The following is a 21,665-nucleotide window of genomic DNA, read 5'->3' as shown; positions in this document are numbered from 1 at the left end:
GGCTGCAACGCTGTAGCCATCTAGCCTACGTGTTATGTTATCAGTTTCTCATATTGTTTTAATCATTGTTCAGTTCAGATACAAGCCTATACTTGCCAAATTGCCTGTCAATAATTATGCGTGTAGCCTAAATTGATTGTCTATTTCTGTCCAAATTTCAAAGACACATTTAATTTTATAGATATAATTACGCAGCTCTGCATGTCGTTGTAACAGTCACTATACATTGCATTATTAAGCCATCATCTGCTGCAGCATTGCAGTGATTCGTTCCCACATTTGGGGAAGGTCACGTTATAGCGAACCGGGAGCTGCCTGCCTGCTGAATTGTACTGCGCAAAACCCATAGTCCGGATTTGTGCCTGACGTCATGGGTAGCCACCATTAGATTCGTTCTTTGACAGTTGGAGCACGGAGAGTCCAAGCAAAGACAGCCATCAGCATCCCCGCACGGCCTTACAAACGGGAGAGAACAAACAGAAAAGATGTCGAGTGGACCGTTATACGGTGCTACATAGGGAGAGACCTCGTTTTCCTCCTCATAGCGGCCCCCGAAAAGCGCTGCAGTGGAGATGAGAATGCGTCGCTAAGTGAATGGATACATAGCTTTGCTGTTAAAGGGACGCAGTTGTTGCTTTTCTGCCTCTAAACAAACAGTGACAGTCCCACGGGGCTTTGGATAAAGCAGCAATAACAACAACTAATCCCCAGAACGAGCACAACAACTAGGCTACGGCTGCTAACGGCAGGGAACCAAGGACATAAACCAAGAATAACAATGGAAACGGCAGCAGGAACTGGTTTAAGTTAAAGACAATAGAGATTTTTGAGAATAGCGAATGTTTTCTTGGTATGTACGTTAATTTGAGCTTTTCTTTTCTGTGGAAATGGGAGCTTTGACCAGCAGACAAAATGCAGGAGTGGAAGAGGTCGATATACCGTCCAACTCGGTGTACCGCTATCCACCGAAATCTGGTAAGTGGTGCCTGTGCCTCATAGGCGACAGCACACTCATGAATAGGAGCGAACCTAGCCTGGAAACCCCACATTGAATTCTATGTCAGGCATAAATTAGTTTATCAGGATAGTTTCCTGTCATGAGCTGTACAAGTCAGAATGTTGAATAGAATTATATTTTAAAGGCTCGTTGCAGTCAAAAACATGATCCCCCTCCCCCGTGTTTTATATATATTTCCATAATGAGGTAGGAATAATACTGTGAAATTGTGAACATGATGATATACCCTTTTTTGTGTAAGAGCTGTTTGAAAATACCGCCTGGAATGTCAACCTTTTTTGGTGGGATGGAGTTTTGGCCTTCCATGCTTATAATCACCATGTGTTAAATTCACTAATAGACCAATAAGAAAGAGAGTTCCAAACCTCTCTGTCAATAATATCTCATTTTCATTTTCCCCCTCCCCTCTCAGACCACTCTGCTAAGTCTTGCTTGAGAAATTACTCTTGCTAAGAAGCTATTTTTGTTTGTTTTTGAACATTTTAGTTGAGACCAATCACAGTAAGGTACGTAATTGTTACCCAGACAATATTTGATATTAAAGAGTCGACTTACATTTTTCAAATGACCGATTTTAAAATCTGTTTATTTATGGCCCTGTAAATCGAACCCTGCCCTTATGCTAGGTATAAGATACAACATGAGTGGTAACGGATGTGTGTGTGGAGGAGGATTGATATCCAAGGACACAGAAACAGCCAGTGTAACCAGACTCCCTGTTTGCCATTCTACTGCATCTGAATCTCTGGCTGCAGGTCCTTAGATTATGTGGAGGAGTGTGTCTGGCTGCAGGTCCTTAGATTATGTGGAGGAGTGTGTCTGGCTGCAGGTCCTTAGATTATGTGGAGGAGTGTGTCTGGCTACAGGTCCTTAGATTATGTGGAGGAGTGTGTCTGGCTACAGGTCCTTAGATTATGTGGAGGAGTGTGTCTGGCTACAGGTCCTTAGATTATGTGGAGGAGTGTGTCTGGCTGCAGGTCCTTAGATTATGTGGAGGAGTGTGTCTGGCTGCAGGTCCTTAGATTATGTGGAGGAGTGTGTCTGGCTGCAGGTCCTTAGATTATGTGGAGGAGTGTGTCTGGCTGCAGGTCCTTAGATTATGTGGAGGAGTGTGTCTGGCTTTGTCTCTGGTTATGTCCAAAAATGGCATCCTTCTTAATTGCGCTACTTCTGACCTGGGCCCATCGTTCACTATGGGTATAGGGTGCCATTCCAGACTCAAACCCTGTTTCTGGCTATCCTTATAGTGCAAAGGGAAAGGATCACTGCTGCTACCTCGCTCTCCAACCAAGGTGCATAAATTTAAGCGCAAACTGAAGAAGAGAGGCTATTCAGCAACACTTGGAGGACAATGAAATTAAATAAATAATCTATTGCTAATACCCATCCTCCCAAATGATCTGCATTCTCTGGATTCTCATAGGCATACTTTCACCCAGCGGCGCAAATTTGGTTTTAAAAGTGGGTGGACATCATTTTTATAATACATTTTTTAATCCAGCTGGATAAACACTCCAAAACAGTTTACCCGACCACTTGGAGGCATCAACATGGTCCTAAAGCACACCGTTGCCTCGTTTTGTATCACATTCCTGTCAGCAGCATACCACCCTGCATACCACTACTGGCTTGCTTCTGAAGCTAAGCAGGGTTGGTCCTGGTCAGGCCCTGGATGGGAGACCAGATGCTGCTGGAAGTGGTGTTGGAGGGCCAGTAGGAGGCACTCTTTCCTCTGGTCTAAAAAAAAAAAATATATATATATATATCCCAATGCCCCAGGGCAGTGATTGGGGACACTGCCCTGTGTAGGGTGCCGTCTTTCGGATGGGACGTTAAACGGGTGTCCTGACTCTCTGAGGTCATTAAAGATCCCATGGCACTTATCGTAAGAGTAGGGGTGTTAACCCCGGTGTCCTGGCTAAATTCCCAATCTGGCCCTCAAACCATCATGGTCACCTAATAATCCCCAGTTTACAATTGGCTCATTCATCCCCCTCCTCTCCCCTGTAACTATTCCCCAGGTCGTTGCTGCAAATGAGAACGTGTTCTCAGTCAACTTACCTGGTAAAATAACGGTAAAATAAAAAAAATAAAAAAAAAATAAAATTCCAATGATAAAACTGGGGGGGACAAAAATGCCATTTTAGAATTTGGGGGGGACATGTCCCCCCATCCCCAGTGAAAGTTGAGCCCCTGCTTTCACCTATCCAGTCATGACAGATCAGTCATTGCAGTTAAGAAGGGAGAATAGTTTTTTTTTTTAAGAAAGTGGTATAAGACTGTGTTAGCATGCTGAGCTAAAGTGTATGAATTAGCTTAGGGAGCTAACACAAGCCTTAAGGTCTAAGGCTAGGTGGCTCATCACTTGAGCGTTGTTCACCGAACCACTTCCATTACCGTTATTGAGTAGCTATGGCCTGGCCTGGGATCTCTACTTGGATTGCTCAGCCTCAGCTTCGTGTGTGTGTGTGTGTGCAGAAATACACACAGTGGGCATTCAAGGGCAGTTGATAGGCTTACATTCCCTACAGCTGATTATAATTTGAATAGTATCTGGCTGTCTGCGTTTCTATGACCCTTTCAAAGCATACATTCTGATTATTTCCCCCACCAGGCAGTGTCACAAAAAAGGTGTTTTGTTCCTGATCAGAATCATCTATTTTTATTTCTGAGTTGAAAAACACAAAGTGGTTTTACAAGCACTGCTTGGGGGGTGGAAACAGCCAGCACAGCTACGTTGATTCAGACCAGCCAACCCTAGTCTGCAGTTTACCAGACATTACTTTACTCGAGGTAGAAGTTGCCACCCTAACCACAGATCTAGGATCAGTTACATTACCTAAAACCGTAATCTTAGCAAATAGGGGGATAAAGACATTTCTGATATAAAATCAGTGCTTAGAGGCAATGTCTACTGTACCTATTCCCTATCTGTTTCTCCCCCTATTGGCTAAGATTAGAACCAGGATTGGAACACCTTGTCCTAGCTCGGTGAGCTCCTTTAACTGTCCTCTGTTCAAGTAAAAGGGGAGAAACCTAATTGGGCTATAGTGTGTGTATTGGGATCAGGTTTGCTCACTCCCTCTTCTTGTTCCCCACAGGAAGCTACTTTGCCAACCACTTCATCATGGGCGGGGAGAAGTTTGACTCCACCCACCCCGAGGGATACCTGTTCGGAGAGAACACCGACCTCAACTTCCTGGGAATCAGACCAGTGGCGGTACTGATTCTCACACTAAGCTACACTACACTAAACCTGGGTTCAAATACTATTTACTATTTAAGGTATTTAAATTACTTTCAAAGACATTTGGAAGTAAGTATTCAGATATTTTTAATTTTAAAAGGGAAGTTGTCGAACATTGGAATGTATTTAGAAATACACTTGGCAAGTATTTGAAAATACTCAAATACACTCCCATGCATTTAACTCAGGTATTTGAAATCCTTGCCGTTTTTCTCTCTCGCTGTTCTTCTCTCTCTCTCTGTGTTTTGCTCTCTCTACATTTTAGTCATTTAGCAGAAGCTTTTATCCAGAGTGACTTACAGTAGTGAGTGCATACATTTTCGTATTGGTCTCCCGTGAGAATCAAACCCACAACCCTGGCATTGCAAGCACCATGCTCTACCAACTGAGCTACACAGGATATCCCTGTCTCTCTCTTTCTCTGTCTCTCTGTCTCTCTCAAATTCCGTTATATAAGTCATCCTGCCCTCTCTAAGCAGATGGCAATGTAGAGCCACATCTCTCTTCCCCACTCACTACATCTCTCTCCTCTCTCCCGGAGTTGTTAACTGTGATCTGCAGCACAGGTCTAGTGCATTTGAAATGAAATTGAGCCCTACTCTGGATTTGTACAGCTGTGTGTGTGTGTACTTGCGTGCCACTGGAAGTACACAGGCCTGTGATGTTGGGGATTTAGACAGCAGCTTACTGCTGTAATTATGGTTGGAAAAGGATAGTATATTACTGGAAACTTTTAACGTTTACTGGTAAACTACCAGAATTTTGCTATCTTTCAAGGATTTGAAGTAATCTCACAAGACATGGAGTGGCCCTTTTGGCTATTTTAGATTATCACAGGTATTTGTAATTATCTCTGGCCCTCTGTGTAGCCTTATCACATGTCAATTATATCACACCATTAAATAAGATTATTTAAATATAAACAAATAGTGCTTTAAAGCTTTGTCATTCTATCTTAAATATAAACCACAAAGTTAATGAATACCATTGGTGTTTAATATGCGCATTTCAGCATAATATCCTTTTTTTTAGGCACTTTTATTTATTTGACTAAAACAATATGTATTTGTTATCAATGTGGTCAAACTGGTGGCAGTTGTGAAGAAAAGTCAATAGTTGGAGGAGTTGAAGAGAATAATGCCGTTGTTGATTAGATGTTTTTGTTCATTAATTAGGCTATTTTCTCTTGAACCATATGGTCTATCTACTAGAAAGTCATGGAAGAATATGGACACATACAGTTGAAGTCTGAAGTTTACATACACCTTAGCCAAATACATTTAAACTCCGTTTTTCACAGTTCCTGACATTTAATCCTCGTAAAAATTCCCTGTTTTAGGTCAGTCAGGATCACCACTTTATTTTAATAATGTGAAATGTCAGAATAATTTTATTCTTATTTTATTTCTTTCATCACATTCCCAGTGGGTCAGGAGTTTACATACACTCAATTAGTTTTTGGTAGCATTGCCTTTAAATTGTTTAACTTGGCTCAAACGTTTCGGGTAGCCTTCCACAAGCTACCCACAATAAGTTGGGTAATTTTGGCCCATTCCTCCTGACAGAGCTGGTGTAACTGAGTCAGTTTTGTAGGCCTCCTTGCTCGATATATATATATATCGATGGTCATTATGGCCAAACAGTTTTATTTTTGTTTCATCAAACCAGAGGACATTTCTCTAAAAAGTACGATCTTTGTCCCCATGTGCAGTTGCAAACCGTAGTCTGGCTTTTTTATCGCGGTTTTGGAGCAGTGGCTTCTTCCTTGCTGAGCGGCCTTTCAGGTTATGTCGATATAGGACTCGTTTTACTGTGGATATAGATACTTTTGTGCCTGTTTCCTCCAGCATCTTCACAAGGTGATATTAATATGGCGCCGGAAGAAATGGCAGCAGTTTTACGGGTACCCAACCAATTGTGGTTTTTTTCGCATTATTTGTAACTTATTTTGTACATAATGTTTCTGCAACCGTATCTTACGGCAAAAAAGAGCTTCTGGATATCAGGACGGCGATCACTCACCTCGGTTTAGACAAATATTTTTTCTACAACAAGGAGTACGCACAGGACATTCTCCAAACACCCGAAAGGGCCGACACTCCCGTTATTTGCAAGAGGAAGCGACGCAGGTACAGAGGACAAAGAGCCGGATGCCTCGTTAGGACCCGGAGAAGGCGAGTGGGAAAGCTGCCGTTACCGTCAATACTACTCACCAACGTGCAATCATTGGACAATAAATTAGACGAGGTACAATCACGAATATCTTACCAACAGGACATTAAAACTGTAATTTCCTATGTTTCACAGAATCGTGGCTGAATGACGACATGGATATTCAGCTAGCGGGATACACGCTGCACCGGCAAGATAAAACAGCACACTCCAGTAAGACGAGAGGGGGGCAGTCTGTGCATATTTGTAAACAACAGCTGGTGCACGAAATCTAAGGAAGTCTCTAGATTTTGCTCGCCTGAAGTAGAGAATATTGTGATAAATTGCAGGCCACACTACTTGCCTTGGGAGTTTTCAGCAATACTTTTCGTGGCTGTTTATTTACCACCACAGACAGATGCTGGCACTAAGACCGCACTCAGTTAGCTGTATAAGGAAATAAGCAAACAGGAAACCACTAACCCAGAGGCGGCGCTCCTTGTGGCCGGAGGCTTTAATCCAGGGAAACTTAAATCAGTTCTACCAAATTTCTATCAACATGTTAAATGTGCAACCAGAGGGAAAAAAATTGTAGATCACCTGTACTCCACACACAGAGATGCGTACAAGTCTCTCCCTCACCTTCCATTTGGTAAATCCGACCACAACTCTATCCTCCTGATTCCTGCTTACAAGCAAAAATTAAAGCAGGAAGCACCAGTGACTCGGTCTATAAAAAAGTGGTCAGATTAAGCAGATCCTGAACTACAGGACTGTTTTGTTATCCCAGACTGGAACATGTTCCAGGATTCTTCCAATAGCATTGAGGAGTACACCACATCAGTCACTGGCTTCATCAATAAGTGCATCGAGGACGTCGTCCCCACAGTGACTGTACGTACATACCCCAACCAGAAGCCATGGATTACAGACAACATTCGCACTGAGCTAAAGGGTAGAGCTGCCGCTTTCAAGGTGCGAAACTCTAACCCGGAAGCTTACAAGAAATCCTGCTATGCCCTGCGACGAACCATCAAACAGGCAAAGCGTCAATACAGGGCTAAGATTGAATCATACTACACCGGCTCCGACGCTCATCTTATGTGGCAGGGCGTGCAAACTATTACAGTCTACAAAGGGAAGCACAGCCGCAAGCTGCCCAGTGACACGAGCCTACCAGATGAGCTAAATCACTTCTATGCTCGCTTCGAGGCAAGCAACACTGAGGCATGCATGAGAGCGTCAGCAGTTCCGGACGACTGTGTGATCACGCTCTCCGTAGCCGACGTGAGTAAGACCTTTACACAGGTCAACATACACAAGGCTGCGGGGACAGACGGATTACCAGGACGTGTGCTCTGGGCATGTGCTGACCAACTGGCAGGTGTCTTCACTGACATTTTCAACATGTCCCTGATTGAGTCTGTAATACCAACATGTTTCAAGCAGACCACCATAGTCCCTGTGCCCAAGAACCCAAAGGCAACTTGCCTAAATGACTACTGACCCATAGCACTCACATCCGTAGCCATGAAGTGCTTTGAAAGGTTGGTAATGGCTCACATCAACACCATTATCCCAGAAACCACTCCAATTTGCATACAGCCCAAATGGATCCACAGATGATGCAATCTCTATTGCACTCCACACTGCCCTTTCCCACCTGGACAAAAGGAACACTTATGTGAGAATGCTATTCATTGACTACAGCTCAGCGTTCAACACCATAGTACCCTCAAAGCTCATCACTAGGCTAAGGATCCTAGGACTAAACACCTCCCTCTGCAACTGGATCCTGGACTTCCTGAAGGGCTGCCGCCAGGTGGTGAGGGTAGGTAGCAACACATCTGCCACACTGATCCTCAACACTGGAGCTCCCCAGGGGTGCATGCTCAGTTCCCTCCTGTACTCCCTGTTCACCCACGACTGCATGGCCAGGCACGACTCCAAAACCATCATTAAGATTGCAGACGACACAACAGTGGTAGGCCTGATCACCGACAACGACGAGACAGCCTATAGGGTGGAGGTCAGAGACCTGGCCAGGTGGTGCCAGAATAACAACCTATCCCTCAACGTAACCAAGACTAAGGAGATGATTGTGGACTACAGGAAAAGGAGGACTGAGCACGCCCCCATTCTCATCGATGGGGCTGTAGTGGAGCAGGGTGAGAGCTTCAAGTTCCTTTGTATCAACAATAAACTATAATGGTCCAAACACACCTAAACTGTCGTGAAGAGGGCACGACAAAGCCTATTCCCCCTCAGGAAACTAAAAAGATTTGGCTGCAACGTCGAGAGCATCCTGACTGGTTGCATCACTGCCTTGTATGGCAATTGCTCGGCCTCTGACCGCAAGGCACTACAGAGGTACGGGGCTGTATGCACTACCATCACTGGGGCTAAGCTGCCTGCCATCCAGGACCTCTACACCAGGCAGTGTCAGAGGAAGGCCCTAAAAATTGTCAAAGACGGCAGCCACCCCAGTCATGGACTATTCTCTCTACTACCGCAGGGCAAGCGGCACCGGAGTGCCAAGTCTAGGACAAAAAGGCTTCTCAACAGTTTTTACCCCCAAGCCATAAGACTCCTGAACAGGTAATCAAATGGCTTCCCGGACTATTTGCATTGTGTGCCCCCCCCCAACCCCTCTTTTACGCAGCTGCTACTCTCTGTTTATCATATATGCATAGTCACTTTAACTATACATGTACAGTCGTGGCCAAAAAGTTTTGAGAATGACACAAATATTAATTTCCACAAAGTTTGCTGCTTCAGTGTCTTTAGATATTTTTGTCAGATGTTACTATGGAATGCTGAAGTATAATTACAAGCGTTTCATAAGTGTCAAAGGCTTTTATTGACAATTACATCAAGTTGATGCAAAGAGTCAATATTTGCAGTGTTGACCCTTCTTTTTCAAGACCTCTGCAATCCGCCCTGGCATGCTGTCAATTAACTTCTGGGCCACATCCTGACTAATGGCATTCTTGCATAATAAATGCTTGGAGTTTGTCAGAATTTGTGTGTTTTTGTTTGTCCACCCGCCTCTTGAGGATTGACCACAAGTTCTCAGTGGGATTAAGGTCTGGGGAGTTTCCTGGCCATGGACCCAAAATATTGATGTTTTGTTCCCCGAGCCACATAGTTATCACTTTTGCCTTATGGCAAGGTGCTCCATCATGCTGGAAAAGGCATTGTTCGTCACCAAACTGTTCCTGGATGGTTGGGAGAAGTTGCTCTCGGAGGATGTGTTGGTACCATTCTTTATTCATGGCTTTGTTCTTAGGCAAAATTGTGAGTGAGCCCACTCCCTTGGCAGAGAAGCAACCCCACACATGAATGGTCTCAGGATGCTTTACTGTTGGCATGACACAGGACTGATGGTGGCACTCAACTTGTCTTCTCCGGACAAGTTTTTTTCCGGATGCCCCAAACAATCGGAAAGGGGATTCATCAGAGAAAATGACTTTACCCCAGTCCTTAGCAGTCCAATCCCTATACATTTTGCAGAATATCAGTCTGTCCCGGATGTTTTTCCTAGAGAGAAGTGGTTTCTTTGCTGCACTTCTTGACACCAGGCCATCCTCAAAGTCTTCGCCTCACTGTGCGTGCAGATGCACTCACACCTGCATGCTGCCATTCCTGAGCAAGCTCTGTACTGGTGGTGCTCCGATCCTGCAGCTGAATCAACTTTAGGAGACGTTCCTGGCGCTTGCTGGACTGTCTTGGGCGCCCTGAAGCCTTCTTCACAACAATTGAACCCCTCTCCTTGAAGTTCTTGATGATCCGATAAATGGTTGATTTAGGTGCAATCTTACTAGCAATATCCTTGCCTGTGAAGCCCTTTTTGTGCAAAGCAATGATGACGGCACGTGTTTCATTGCAGGTAACCATGGTTGACAGAGGAAGAACAATGATTCCAAGTCATGACATTTTCTGGAATTTTCCAAGGTGTTTAAAGGCACAGTCAACTTAGTGTATGTAAACTTCTGACCCACTGGAATTGTGATACAGTGAATTATAAGTGAAGCAATCTTTCTGTAAACAATTGTTGGAAAAATTACTTGTGTCAAGCACAAAGTAGACGTCCTAACCGACTTGCCAAAACTATAGTTTGTTAACAATAAATTTGTGGAGTGGTTGAAAAACAAGTTTTAATTACTCCAACCTAAGTGTATGTAAACATCCGACTTCAACTGTACATAAAAAATGAGTACTATATATAAATACATTTTTAAAAGTTATTAAAGTATAAATGACCAAATTTACGATAGATTGTCACACATTTTCTGTTAATTACTGAAGATTCCGGTAACTTTGTTTTCCAGGTAGGGTTGCAAAGCTACCAGTAATCTACCTGAGTCACATTTAAGACTACAGAGAGAAAGAGGGGAGTGTGTGTGTGTGTGTGTGTGCTTGCATGTTCAGATCCCATAGCAGAACTCTACTGGTGTGTGTTTTTTGAATGTGTCGGTATTCCGTATTTTAACACATCTGGGCCCAGCAGGAGCCTTTCCTGGAAACCACACACACACACACACTCACACCTCCCCCCAGAGGAGCGGTGTAGAGGTATCCAACCACATCCTCCCTCCCTACTGGATGGCATGTTCCATAGAGGTTCTTCTATACACATTTTACAGTACATTCAGTCATTTAGCAGACACTTATCCAGAATGACTTACAAAAAGTGCATTCATCTAAAATAAGTAAACAACCGCAGATCAAGGTCACTAACCTGTTTTCTAAAATGGCACGTTATCAGCCTGATCGTGCCAGGAATAAAGAAGTATAAACCACACCTTCAACATAATGCATTTGAGATAGTTTAATGCAGGAAAGGTTACAAGGTATGAATGTAGAATAATGTTATTCAGAATGAATTTGAGTATGGAATGAGGTTGGATGATTGTTAGATGGTTGTAGAATGGAAGAGTCTTGAAAGGTGCCGTCAGAGATGGTGTTGCAAGATGGAGAGGAAAACTAGATGATTTAAGTGACGGCTCGGGATGGTTGAGACATCGTGATGGTTCGGGATGGTTGAGGCATCGTGATGGTTCGGGATGGTTGAGACATCGTGATGGTTCGGGATGGTTGAGGCATCGTGATGGTTCGGGATAGTTGAGACATCGTGATGGTTCGGGATGGTTGAGGCATCGTGATGGTTCGGGATGGTTGAGGCATCGTGATGGTTCGGGATGGTTGAGACATCGTGATGGTTCGGGATGGTTGAGACATCGTGATGGTTCGGGATGGTTGAGGCATCGTGATGGTTCGGGATGGTTGAGGCATCGTGATGGTTCGGGATGGTTGAGGCATCGTGATGGTTCGGGATGGTTGAGACATCGTGATGGTTCGGGATGGTTGAGGCATCGTGATGGTTCGGGATGGTTGAGGCATCGTGATGGTTCGGGATGGTTGAGGCATCGTGATGGTTCGGGATGGTTGAGGCATCGTGATGGTTCGGGATGGTTGAGGCATCGTGATGGTTCGGGATGGTTGAGGCATCGTGATGGTTCGGGATGGTTGAGGCATCGTGATGGTTCGGGATGGTTGAGGCATCGTGATTGTTGACGGAGCTTGATGGCTCAGGATGTTTGGTGGCGCTTAATGGTTGGTGCAGGTTGATGGTTGGTGGAGGATGATGGTTGGTGGTTGGTGGAGGTTGATGGTTGGTGGTGGTTGATGGTTGGTGGTGGTTGATGGTTGGTGGCGCTTAATGGTTGGTGCAGGTTGATGGTTGGTGGAGGTTGATGGTTGGTGGTGGTTGATGGTTGATGGTTGGTGGAGGTTGGTGGAGGTTGATGGTTGGTGGAGGTTGGTGGAGGTTAATGGTTGGTGCAGGTTGATGGTTGGTGGAGGATGATGGTTGGTGGAGGTTGATGGTTGGTGGAGGTTGATGGTTGGTGGTTGGTGGAGGTTGATGGTTGGTGGAGGTTGGTGGTGGTTGGTGGAGGTTGATGGTTGGTGGTTGGTGGTGGTTGGTGGTTGGTGGTGGTTGATGGTTGGTGGTGGTTGATGGTTGGTGGTGGTTGGTGGTTGGTGGTGGTTGATGGTTGGTGGTGGTTGGTGGTTGGTGGTGGTTGATGGTTGGTGGTGGTTGGTGGTTGGTGGTGGTTGATGGTTGGTGGTGGTTGATGGTTGGTGGTTGATGGTTGGTGGAGGTTGGTGGTGGTTGATGGTTGGTGGAGGTTGATGGTTGGTGGTTGGTGGTTGGTGGTGGTTGATGGTTGGTGGAGGTTGATGGTTGGTGGTGGTTGGTGGAGGTTGATGGTTGGTGGTTGGTGGTGGTTGATGGTTGGTGGAGGTTGATGGTTGGTGGAGGTTGGTGGAGGTTGGTGGAGGTTGGTGGTGGTTGATGGTTGGTGGAGGTTGATGGTTGGTGGTTGGTGGTGGTTGGTGGTTGGTGGAGGATGATGGTTGGTGGAGGTTGATGGTTGGTGGTGGTTGGTGGTTGGTGGTGGTTGATGGTTGGTGGAGGATGATGGTTGGTGGTTGGTGGTGGTTGGTGGTTGGTGGTTGGTGGTGGTTGGTGGTGGTTGGTGGTTGGTGGAGGTTGATGGTTGGTGGTTGGTGGTGGTTGATGGTTGGTGGTTGGTGGAGGTTGGTGGTTGGTGGAGGTTGATGGTTGGTGGAGGTTGGTGGAGGTTGGTGGTGGTTGATGGTTGGTGGTTGATGGTTGGTGGTGGTTGATGGTTGGTGGTTGGTGGAGGTTGGTGGTTGGTGGAGGTTGGTGGTGGTTGATGGTTGGTGGAGGTTGGTGGTTGGTGGTGGTTGATGGTTGGTGGAGGTTGGTGGTTGGTGGTGGTTGATGGTTGGTGGTTGGTGGTTGGTGGTTGGTGGTTGGTGGTGGTTGGTGGTTGGTGGTGGTTGGTGGTTGGTGGTGGTTGGTGGTTGGTGGTTGGTGGTGGTTGGTGGTGGTTGGTGGTTGGTGGTGGTTGATGGTTGGTGGTGGTTGGTGGTTGGTGGAGGTTGATGGTTGGTGGTGGTTGGTGGTTGGTGGAGGTTGGTGGTGGTTGGTGGTTGGTGGAGGTTGGTGGTGGTTGATGGTTGGTGGAGGTTGGTGGTTGGTGGTGGTTGATGGTTGGTGGTGGTTGGTGGTTGGTGGAGGTTGGTGGTTGGTGATGGTTGGTGGTGGTTGATGGTTGGTGGTTGGTGGAGGTTGGTGGTTGGTGATGGTTGGTGGTTGGTGGTGGTTGATGGTTGGTGGTGGTTGGTGGTTGGTGGAGGATGATGGTTGGGGAGGATGTTGCTTGGTCGTCGCATGGATCGGGAAGGGGAGATGAAGACTGTTGGGGTGGGAGTCCTGGTGGTCTCTGCTTCTCAGCACAGAGTTAATCCCCCTTATGGACCCTTAAAAACAGGGAGAAGGGAGGAGACCGGTGGTGGAGGGATGATGGATGACGGGTGGTGGAGGGATGAGAAATACAACAACAGATTAGGATAACAGGATCTGGATACTATAGACGCAGCCGTTCACTGGCGAGGAGATTGTTGAGAGGGGAGGAGATTTAATTTGTTACAGGTGTCGTCTTTCCTCCCAAACTTTAGTTACTTTACACAGACATCATAATGTCAGTTAAATAGTTAAGCGTTGGACATTTTGTATTTTTGACCCACTCAACTCTCTTCTTACACAGTCAGCAACAAAAACACAGTACACCGGGGAAAGACGCTCAGATTGTGCAAAGTCCAGTAATAAAAGTGGGGAAAGAATGGGGGGTGAAGTATCCAGGACAATGCTTTGCACTAACCCACCTGATTCAACTGATCAAGGGCTTGGTGATTAGTTGATCAGATCATGTGACGCTTTTGTCATTGTTATTGATGTGACCTTTTGTGATTGGTTCCTTTACAGTTTCCCTATGCGGCCCCGCCTCCTCAGGAGCCAGTAAAGACGCTACGAAGCCTTATAAACATCCGTAAAGATACACTGAGGCTCGTACGGTGAGTATCTCACACACAATTTACTTCTAGTTTATATCCCCTTCATTATTATTTTACTTATGCTTACAGATGTAAGATCTTAATTGCATCACCCTTTTGTTGCTGAGAATTTTACCGCATAGCAGGAAATGCAAACTTGTAGTGTTTCTGAGGTTTAAAAAGGCTTCTAAAGTTTGTAATTTCCACTTTTTTAAATTGTCAGACTTGATTTTCTCAAAGGAAAATGTTTTAACCCCTACCAAAAAGGTCCATTAATTATAATCCACATAATAAATCCGGATTCTTTAGGATTCTTTCCCTCCTGTCTCAAACCGGCTCAAATTAAAATCCTACATCTGTAGTCTGTTTTATTGCACTAGTCCAACATCTTAACTTCTCCCCCTAGAAACAAATAGCTGGCCGGAGGCTTTCACAAGCTTTGGTTGTGGGTTGCCGAGCTTACTCCCTATACTGTTATTACATTATTGTAACGGTGTGTAGATGACGCTAGCTGTCTTTATGCATGCTGGCAGGTGTAGTGAGGACCTGAAACTGCCAGGGGAGGACGTGGCAGGGAAAAGCAAAGCCTGTTACAACATAGAGTTCACCTTCGACGCTGACACACAGGTGGCCATCACAATCTACTATCAAGCTATAGAGGAGTTCCACAACGGAGTGCCTATGTAAGTGTGTGTGTGTGTGTGTGTGTGTGTGTGTGTGTGTGTGTGTGTGTGTGCATGTTTATCTCTTCTAACTCTCTGCATCTCTCCTATAGCTACATTCCCCAGGACAGCTCTCTCCAGTCAGAGACGGTGCACTTTAAGAGAGGAGTCTGTCAGCAGTTCTGTCTGCCCTCCCACTCCATCAATCTGTCGGAGTGGGCCGATGAGGAGGTACGGTCTGTGTGTGTGTTTATGCATATTACTAACGAAGTATGTGTGTTTTCAGTGTATAACCTCTCTTTATCTCACCCTCTTTTCTCTCTTCTACCACCCCATCTCTCTGTCTCGCTCTCTCTCTCTTCCTCCACCCTCTCTCTCTCTTTCTCTCTCTCTGTCTCGCTCTCTCTCGCTCTCTCTCGCTCTCTGTCTCGCTCTCTCTCTCTCTCTCTCTCGCTCTCGCTCTCTCTCCTGCTCTTTCTAGTTGCTGTTTGACATGGATAAGGATGTGTTTCCCATGGTCGTTCAAGCGACAGTAGACGAGGGGGAAGATCACATGGGTCACTCCCATGTACTCCTGGCCACCTTTGAGAAGGTAAGGAGCTTTAAGTCTGATGTGTTGTAGGATTGTAAGTAAAGTGTTACATTTACAACGTGTTGAAGTATGTCAACTTTTACTCATTAGGTATCTTAATGTTTGTCTGACATGTTTTGAAATGTTTGACTCTTAAAAGTATCCCACTGGGCACAAACTGGTTGAATCAACGTTGTTTTCCACATCATTTCAACAACAACAAAATTTATATGATAACATTGAATCAAGGTGGAAAACTGATTTCAGTCATCAAAATGTTTGTCTTTTTTTCATCCAACTTTTAAGCTAAATCCAATGACATGCTTCAAATGTTTGTTGATTTCACGTTGAATTCACGTTAGTTGTCAACTCAATCAAATGTAAAGACTAGATGTTGAAATGCCGCCTGTGTCCAGTGGGATTGGATTGTTACAAGCGTCAGCTAAGTATCTACTGTTTGTTCCACAGCACATGGATGGGAGCTACTGTGTCAAACCTCTGAAACAGAAACAAGTGGTAAGTTTGTTTCTACCAAGTCCTTTTCCTCTCTCTCTCTGTCTTCTCTCTATTGCTCTCTTGTCTCACTCTGTATTCTATCTTGCCCCCCTCTCTTTCCTGCCTGTTATTGCCTCCTCCCTTCTCCTCCAAACCCTCTCTCCCCCTTTCACCATTCTTCCTGGTATGTTTTATAGTGAAACCTTCTCTCTCTCATCCCCAACATGTTTCTTCTCCAGGTGGATGGGGTGAGTTACCTTCTTCAGGAGATCTACGGCATCGAGAACAAGTACAACAGCCAAGAATCAAAGGTACCAAGTTGAGAATTTGGTTGTTTAGGACATGGACTAGTGAACACCTGATTTAACTCATTGAGGGCATGATGATTAATTGCCAAGTTGAATCAGGTATTTTTTTTGTCCGGGGCTACAATAAAACTATGCACTGTTGGAGGTACTGGAGGACTGGAGTTGGGAACCATTGCTCTAACCAGTTCTACAGAGAGTCATTTTGAAAGTTTTGAACAAAAAGCATTGTGTTCAGTAGTCCATGCCCTAAACACACTCGGTTAGATTATATGGACAGTGAATCTCATTTTTACTGTGTTTGACCAAGCTACCATACTGCTCTCTGAATGTAGTGATGTCCTAATTGATTGATTGATTGATTGATGTCCCCAGGTTGCGGATGATGAGATCAGTGATAACAGTGCGGAGTGTGTGGTGTGTCTGTCGGACGTACGCGACACACTCATCCTGCCCTGCAGACACCTGTGTCTCTGTAATGCCTGCGCAGACACTCTCCGCTACCAGGCCAACTGCTGCCCCATATGCAGACTGCGTGAGTCTATAATGTCTATAATGCTACAAAAGACCTTTGTAAGCCATACGTTGGCATTTGTGAGCTTCATAGCAATACCTAATACATTCTCAGTTAAATCAAATCACATGTTATTTGTTACATGCACCGAATACAACAGGTGTAGAACTTACAGTGAAATGCTTACTTACAAACCCTTAACCAACAATGCTGTTTTAAGGAAAATAAGTGTTTAAGTAAAAAATAACAAATAGTTAAAGAGCAGCATTAAGATAACAGTAGCAAGGCTATATACAGGGAGTACCGGTACAGAGTCAATGTACAGGTTAGTCGAGGTAATTGAGGCAATATGTAAATGTAGGTAGAGTTAAAGTGACTATACATAGATAATAACCAGAGAGTAGCAGCAGCGTAAACGAGGGGCGGTGGGGGACAATGCAAATAGTTTGATTAGCTGTTCAGGAGTCTTATGGCTTGGGGGTAAAAGCTGTGAAAAAGCCTTTTGAACCTAGACTCCGGTACCGCTTGGTGTGCGTGCGGTAGCAGGGAGAACAGTCTATGACTGGGGTGGCTGGAGTCTTTGGCAATTTCTTGGGCCTTCCTCTGACACCGCCTGGTATAGAGGTCCTGGATGGCAGGAAGCTTGGCTCCAGTGATGTACTGGGTCGTACGCACTACCCTCTGTAGTGCCTTGCGGTTGGAGGCCGAGCAGTTACCATACCAGTCGGGATGCTCTCGATGGTTCAGCTGTAGAACTTTTTGAGGATCTGAGGACCCATGCCAAATCTTTTCAGTCTCCTGAGGGGGAATTGGCTTTGTCGTGCCCTCTTCATGACTGTTTGGACCATTCTAGTTTGTTGGTGATGTGGACACCAAGGAACTTGAAGCTCTCAACCTGCTCCACTACAGCCCCGTCGATGAGAATGGGGTTTGCTCGGTCCTCCTTTTCCTGTAGTGCACAATCATCTCCCTTTGTCTTGCTGACGTTGAGAGGTTGTTATCCTGGCACCACACGGCCAGGTCTCTGACCTCCTCCCTATAGGCTGTCTCATCGTTGTCGGTGATCAGGCCTACCACTGTTGTGTCGTCAGCAGACTTAATGATGGTCTTGGAGTTGTGACTGGCCATCCAGTCATGGGTGAACAAGGAGTACAGGAGGGGACTGAGCATGCACCCCTGAGGGGAAGCCGTGTTGAGGAGCAGCGTGGCAGATGTGTTGTTGCCTACCCTTACCACCTGGGGGTGGCCCATCAGGAAGTCCAGGATCCAGTTGCAGAGGGAGGTGTTTATTCCCAGGGTCCTTAGCTTATTGATGAGCTTTGAGGGCACTATGGTGTTGAACGCTGAGCTTTAGTCAATGAATAGCATTCTCACATAGGTGTTCCTTTTGTCCAGGTGGGAAAGGGCAGTGTTGAGTGCAATAGAGATTGCATCATCTGTGGATCTGTTTGAGCGGTATGCAAATTGGAGTGGGTCTAGGGTTTCTGGGATAATGGTGTTGATGTGAGCCATGACTAGCCTTTCAAAGCACTTCATGGCAGACGTGAGTGCTATGGGTCGGTAGTCATTTAGGCAGGTTACCTTAGTGTTCTTGGGCACAGGGACTAATAGTCTAACTGTTACCCCATCTGCAGACTATGTGAGTCTATAATGCTGCATAAGACCTTCGTAAGCCATACTCTGGTATGCATAAAACCACCACATCAATACTTAAAGACCCACCTCAGAGGAAGTTGCTGCACCTATTTCGAGTAATTCCCATCCTAGCGCTGAAATTCTCGTTTAGCTTCCACCTCGAAGACTGACACAGGCTGCTAATGCATGTTCAGGAATTGGAGGGTGGAAAATGTTGTGGTGATTTTCAAGTGTAGCAGAGAAATAACAACCAATAAGGCATTGACTGTCAGCTGTCAGTGTAACTAGCTAGCATGCTAACCTTTGCCAGCTAATGAAAGTTGTGTGAGCACCATTTCAGTTAAGACGGGGACACTGTAAGTCAGGTGAAAATAATTATTTCAGAAAGAGACTAGCAGCCTACCTGTCAAGAGGTCAGTCACAGCTAAACCCTGCCTATAGTTGTTGACATGTTGAGGGTTGACGTTTGTCTGACTCTTACTGTTTGATAATTCCATGAAACTGTGTCGGATTCCAGACATCATTAGTGTTTGGACATGCACACGGATATGATCAAATAGCTATATTCTTCGTTCTCTCTCTTATCATTTTAGCAAGCTAGCTAGCTAGCTAAATATCAATGTTTGTTTTGCATGGTCCGGTGCCCCGGGTGGGTGGAGATTTCTCTTTAGGATTAATTGAATGGTCAAAAAGGAGCAAACCCTGCAGACCTGGGGCCGTGGGCCATGCAAAACCATTTATCTTAGGGCGACAAGGGGAGCGGGGTTCCAAAATGCAATCATATCATGCAATTTTACTATCGATAATATGGTCATATTTTTTTCATGTAGACTAGCTCAGTTATAAGTTACATTTGACAAAATATCCAATATGCATTATGATAATTTTCTGGTAAAAAAAGGGGAGGTGCAAAAACAGTTTCACCGCGACTCGCAAACTTTGTAGTTGTTTCTGATTAATAAACAATGCCATATTGGTGGGTGGTACCATTCAAATAAAACCCAGCACTGAAACAAAACTTTGGCAAAAAAATAATTTATAGGTCATTTCATAGTAAAATAAATGTCATAGGCACGAATTTGCACAAAGTGTGCAGTTTTTGTCACTTTAAGCCCAAATATATCATACTTTGACTAAAACAATTACTTATTGACTTACATTGTTGTGCAGCATCATGGGTAAGCTCTGGCCATCTTTCAACTCGAAAAAATTGAATTCTACTGATGTGGGCGTTTAGTCATGTTATAATGCGTCCTTAGCGTTCCGGGCCCTGCTGCAGATCCGAGCCATGAGGAAGAAGCTGAGTCCTCTCTCTCCTGCCGGGTTTAACCCCGTTATCACCTCCCAGACCTCTGACTCAGAGGAACACTCGGTATGATATATACAAACACTGCTTTTGTTCTTAAATACAGCGTATAGCAACATGACATCTCATCTCCTTTTTTCGTTCCCCCCAGGCGTCGGACCACATCCCCCCAGGTTATGAGGCCGTGTCTCTCCTGGAGGCTCTGAACGGGCCCCTGAGCGTGTCTCCCTCGGCCCCCCCTCTGCAGGACCTCTCTGGGGGCCACGTCTCAGGGACCCTGCCCCACTATAGCAGTGAGACCCACCCAGCCCCGGCACGCTCCATGTCCCCCCTGGACCACTCCAACTCCAGCCAGGGACTCAAACTGAAGAAGAGCGGCTCCAAGTGAGAGGAGCATACACTTGAAGACACAGGTTGTGTCCCAAATGACACCAAATTCCCTATATAATGCACTACTTTTGACCACTACCCTATTGGCCCTGGTCAAAAGTAGTGCACTACATGGGGAATAGGGTGCCTTTTGGGATGCATATATGCATACAAACATACTGTACATTTGAATAGGAATTAATTTCCTAGGACTTTTAAAGGTTTAGGTAATATAATATCTTTCTTTCGGGACAAAGGTAGTGTTGTGAGTGTTTGTTGTGGTGTTTATGATTCTGACTGCTACATTATGGGATGTGTCAGGTCTCTCTCCCAGAATTCTTCGGTGCTGCCCGAGGAGGAGGACGAGAAGTCAGAACGCAGTGAATCAGAAGTTCAGGCCTGCCGCCGGAAACAACAACCGGAGGTACACTGACACAGTGTGTGCGTGTGTGTCTGTTTGTCTCCGGTGTGTGTGTGTGTGTGTGTGTGTGGTTGACCTTACTCGGTCTGCTCTCTGTTCCAGAGTGGTGTAACTCCAGAGAGTGAGAACCTGACTCTATCTTCGTCTGGAGCCATCGACCAGTCCTCCTGTACTGGAACACCTTTCTCCTCCACCATCACCTCCCCTGAAGGTGGGCCTTCTGCTGGGGCTGGCTGGCAGGCGCTGCTAGAGGGTGGCCAGTGGGCAATAGAAAATGTGTCAAATTATAAAACATTGTTAATTGTCTCTTCTTCTCTCTGTTTCTCCCCCTCTCAGACCAAGTGAGCAGTAGCCTGGCCCAGTCAGTCATGTCCATGGCTTCGTCCCACAGCCATCACTCTCAGATCAGCACTGACACCCTGTCTTCCATGTCCGGTTCCTACCTGGCTGGGCCGGAGGGGGAGGTAGAGGGGGAGGAGGGGAGAGAAGCAAAGGGGGAGGAGAACCAGGATGCACCCATGGAGAGCCGGGGACCCTCACAGCAGGATGGGGAAGTGAGACGGGGGAGAGAAGGGAGAACAGGGGTGGAGAGAGTGAGGGAACACCTAGAGAAGTGGCTTGTCGAAATCTCTGACATAGAGAATAACCCCACTCTTTCTTTCTCCCTCTTTTGTTGTCTCTTTCTCAGGAGCTACCCATGGAACCAAAAGAACAGAACTTCTCAGTCGCTGTGTCAGACGAGCAGGATTCAGAGGTGCATATATAGTAGGGTCGTTCCACGAAAAGTGCCTGTTTAGTAGGGTCGTTCCACGACGAGTGCATATGTAGTAGGGTCGTTCCACGACGAGTGCATATGTAGTAGGGTCGTTCCACGAAGAGTGCATATATAGTAGGGTCGTTCCAAAATATTGCATTTTAAAAGCCAGTTATATTAAATGAAGTGCCCTTTAATATAGGCCACATGGAGAATTCAATTAATCTGATTTTTAACATGAATAAAGGCTTGCTAAAGTGCCAAAATACAGGATTTTCACATGTCCCT

The 21,665-nt window shown here is 45.5% G+C and overlaps 1 protein-coding gene across 6 annotated transcripts in view; it reads left to right on the top strand.

Annotated features, from left to right (window-relative positions):
- Positions 1 to 252: 252 nt before the first annotated feature.
- Positions 253 to 21,665, top strand: part of LOC129828654 (E3 ubiquitin ligase RNF157-like) — a 34,764-nt gene continuing 13,351 nt past the window's right edge. For 5 of the 6 annotated variants that reach the window (XM_055889754.1, XM_055889759.1, XM_055889756.1 and 2 more), the window contains exons 1-15: positions 254 to 975; positions 4,120 to 4,238; positions 14,278 to 14,366; positions 14,879 to 15,028; positions 15,121 to 15,238; positions 15,489 to 15,599; positions 16,047 to 16,094; positions 16,313 to 16,384; positions 16,754 to 16,913; positions 19,787 to 19,899; positions 19,985 to 20,217; positions 20,524 to 20,626; positions 20,726 to 20,834; positions 20,960 to 21,177; positions 21,312 to 21,377. In XM_055889754.1, coding sequence (XP_055745729.1) covers positions 888 to 975; positions 4,120 to 4,238; positions 14,278 to 14,366; positions 14,879 to 15,028; positions 15,121 to 15,238; positions 15,489 to 15,599; positions 16,047 to 16,094; positions 16,313 to 16,384; positions 16,754 to 16,913; positions 19,787 to 19,899; positions 19,985 to 20,217; positions 20,524 to 20,626; positions 20,726 to 20,834; positions 20,960 to 21,177; positions 21,312 to 21,377 — 1,797 coding nt within the window. In that variant the 5' untranslated portion in view covers positions 254 to 887. Of the gene's footprint in view, positions 976 to 4,119; positions 4,239 to 14,277; positions 14,367 to 14,878; positions 15,029 to 15,120; positions 15,239 to 15,488; positions 15,600 to 16,046; positions 16,095 to 16,312; positions 16,385 to 16,753; positions 16,914 to 19,786; positions 19,900 to 19,984; positions 20,218 to 20,523; positions 20,627 to 20,725; positions 20,835 to 20,959; positions 21,178 to 21,311; positions 21,378 to 21,665 lie in introns of all 6 variants that reach the window. The other variant, XM_055889755.1, reaches the window with a different exon arrangement.

This window comes from Salvelinus fontinalis, chromosome 30, assembly GCF_029448725.1.
Source record: "Salvelinus fontinalis isolate EN_2023a chromosome 30, ASM2944872v1, whole genome shotgun sequence".
Taxonomy (NCBI): Eukaryota; Metazoa; Chordata; class Actinopteri; order Salmoniformes; family Salmonidae; genus Salvelinus; species Salvelinus fontinalis.
This window is presented reverse-complemented; position numbering and strand designations above follow the sequence as displayed.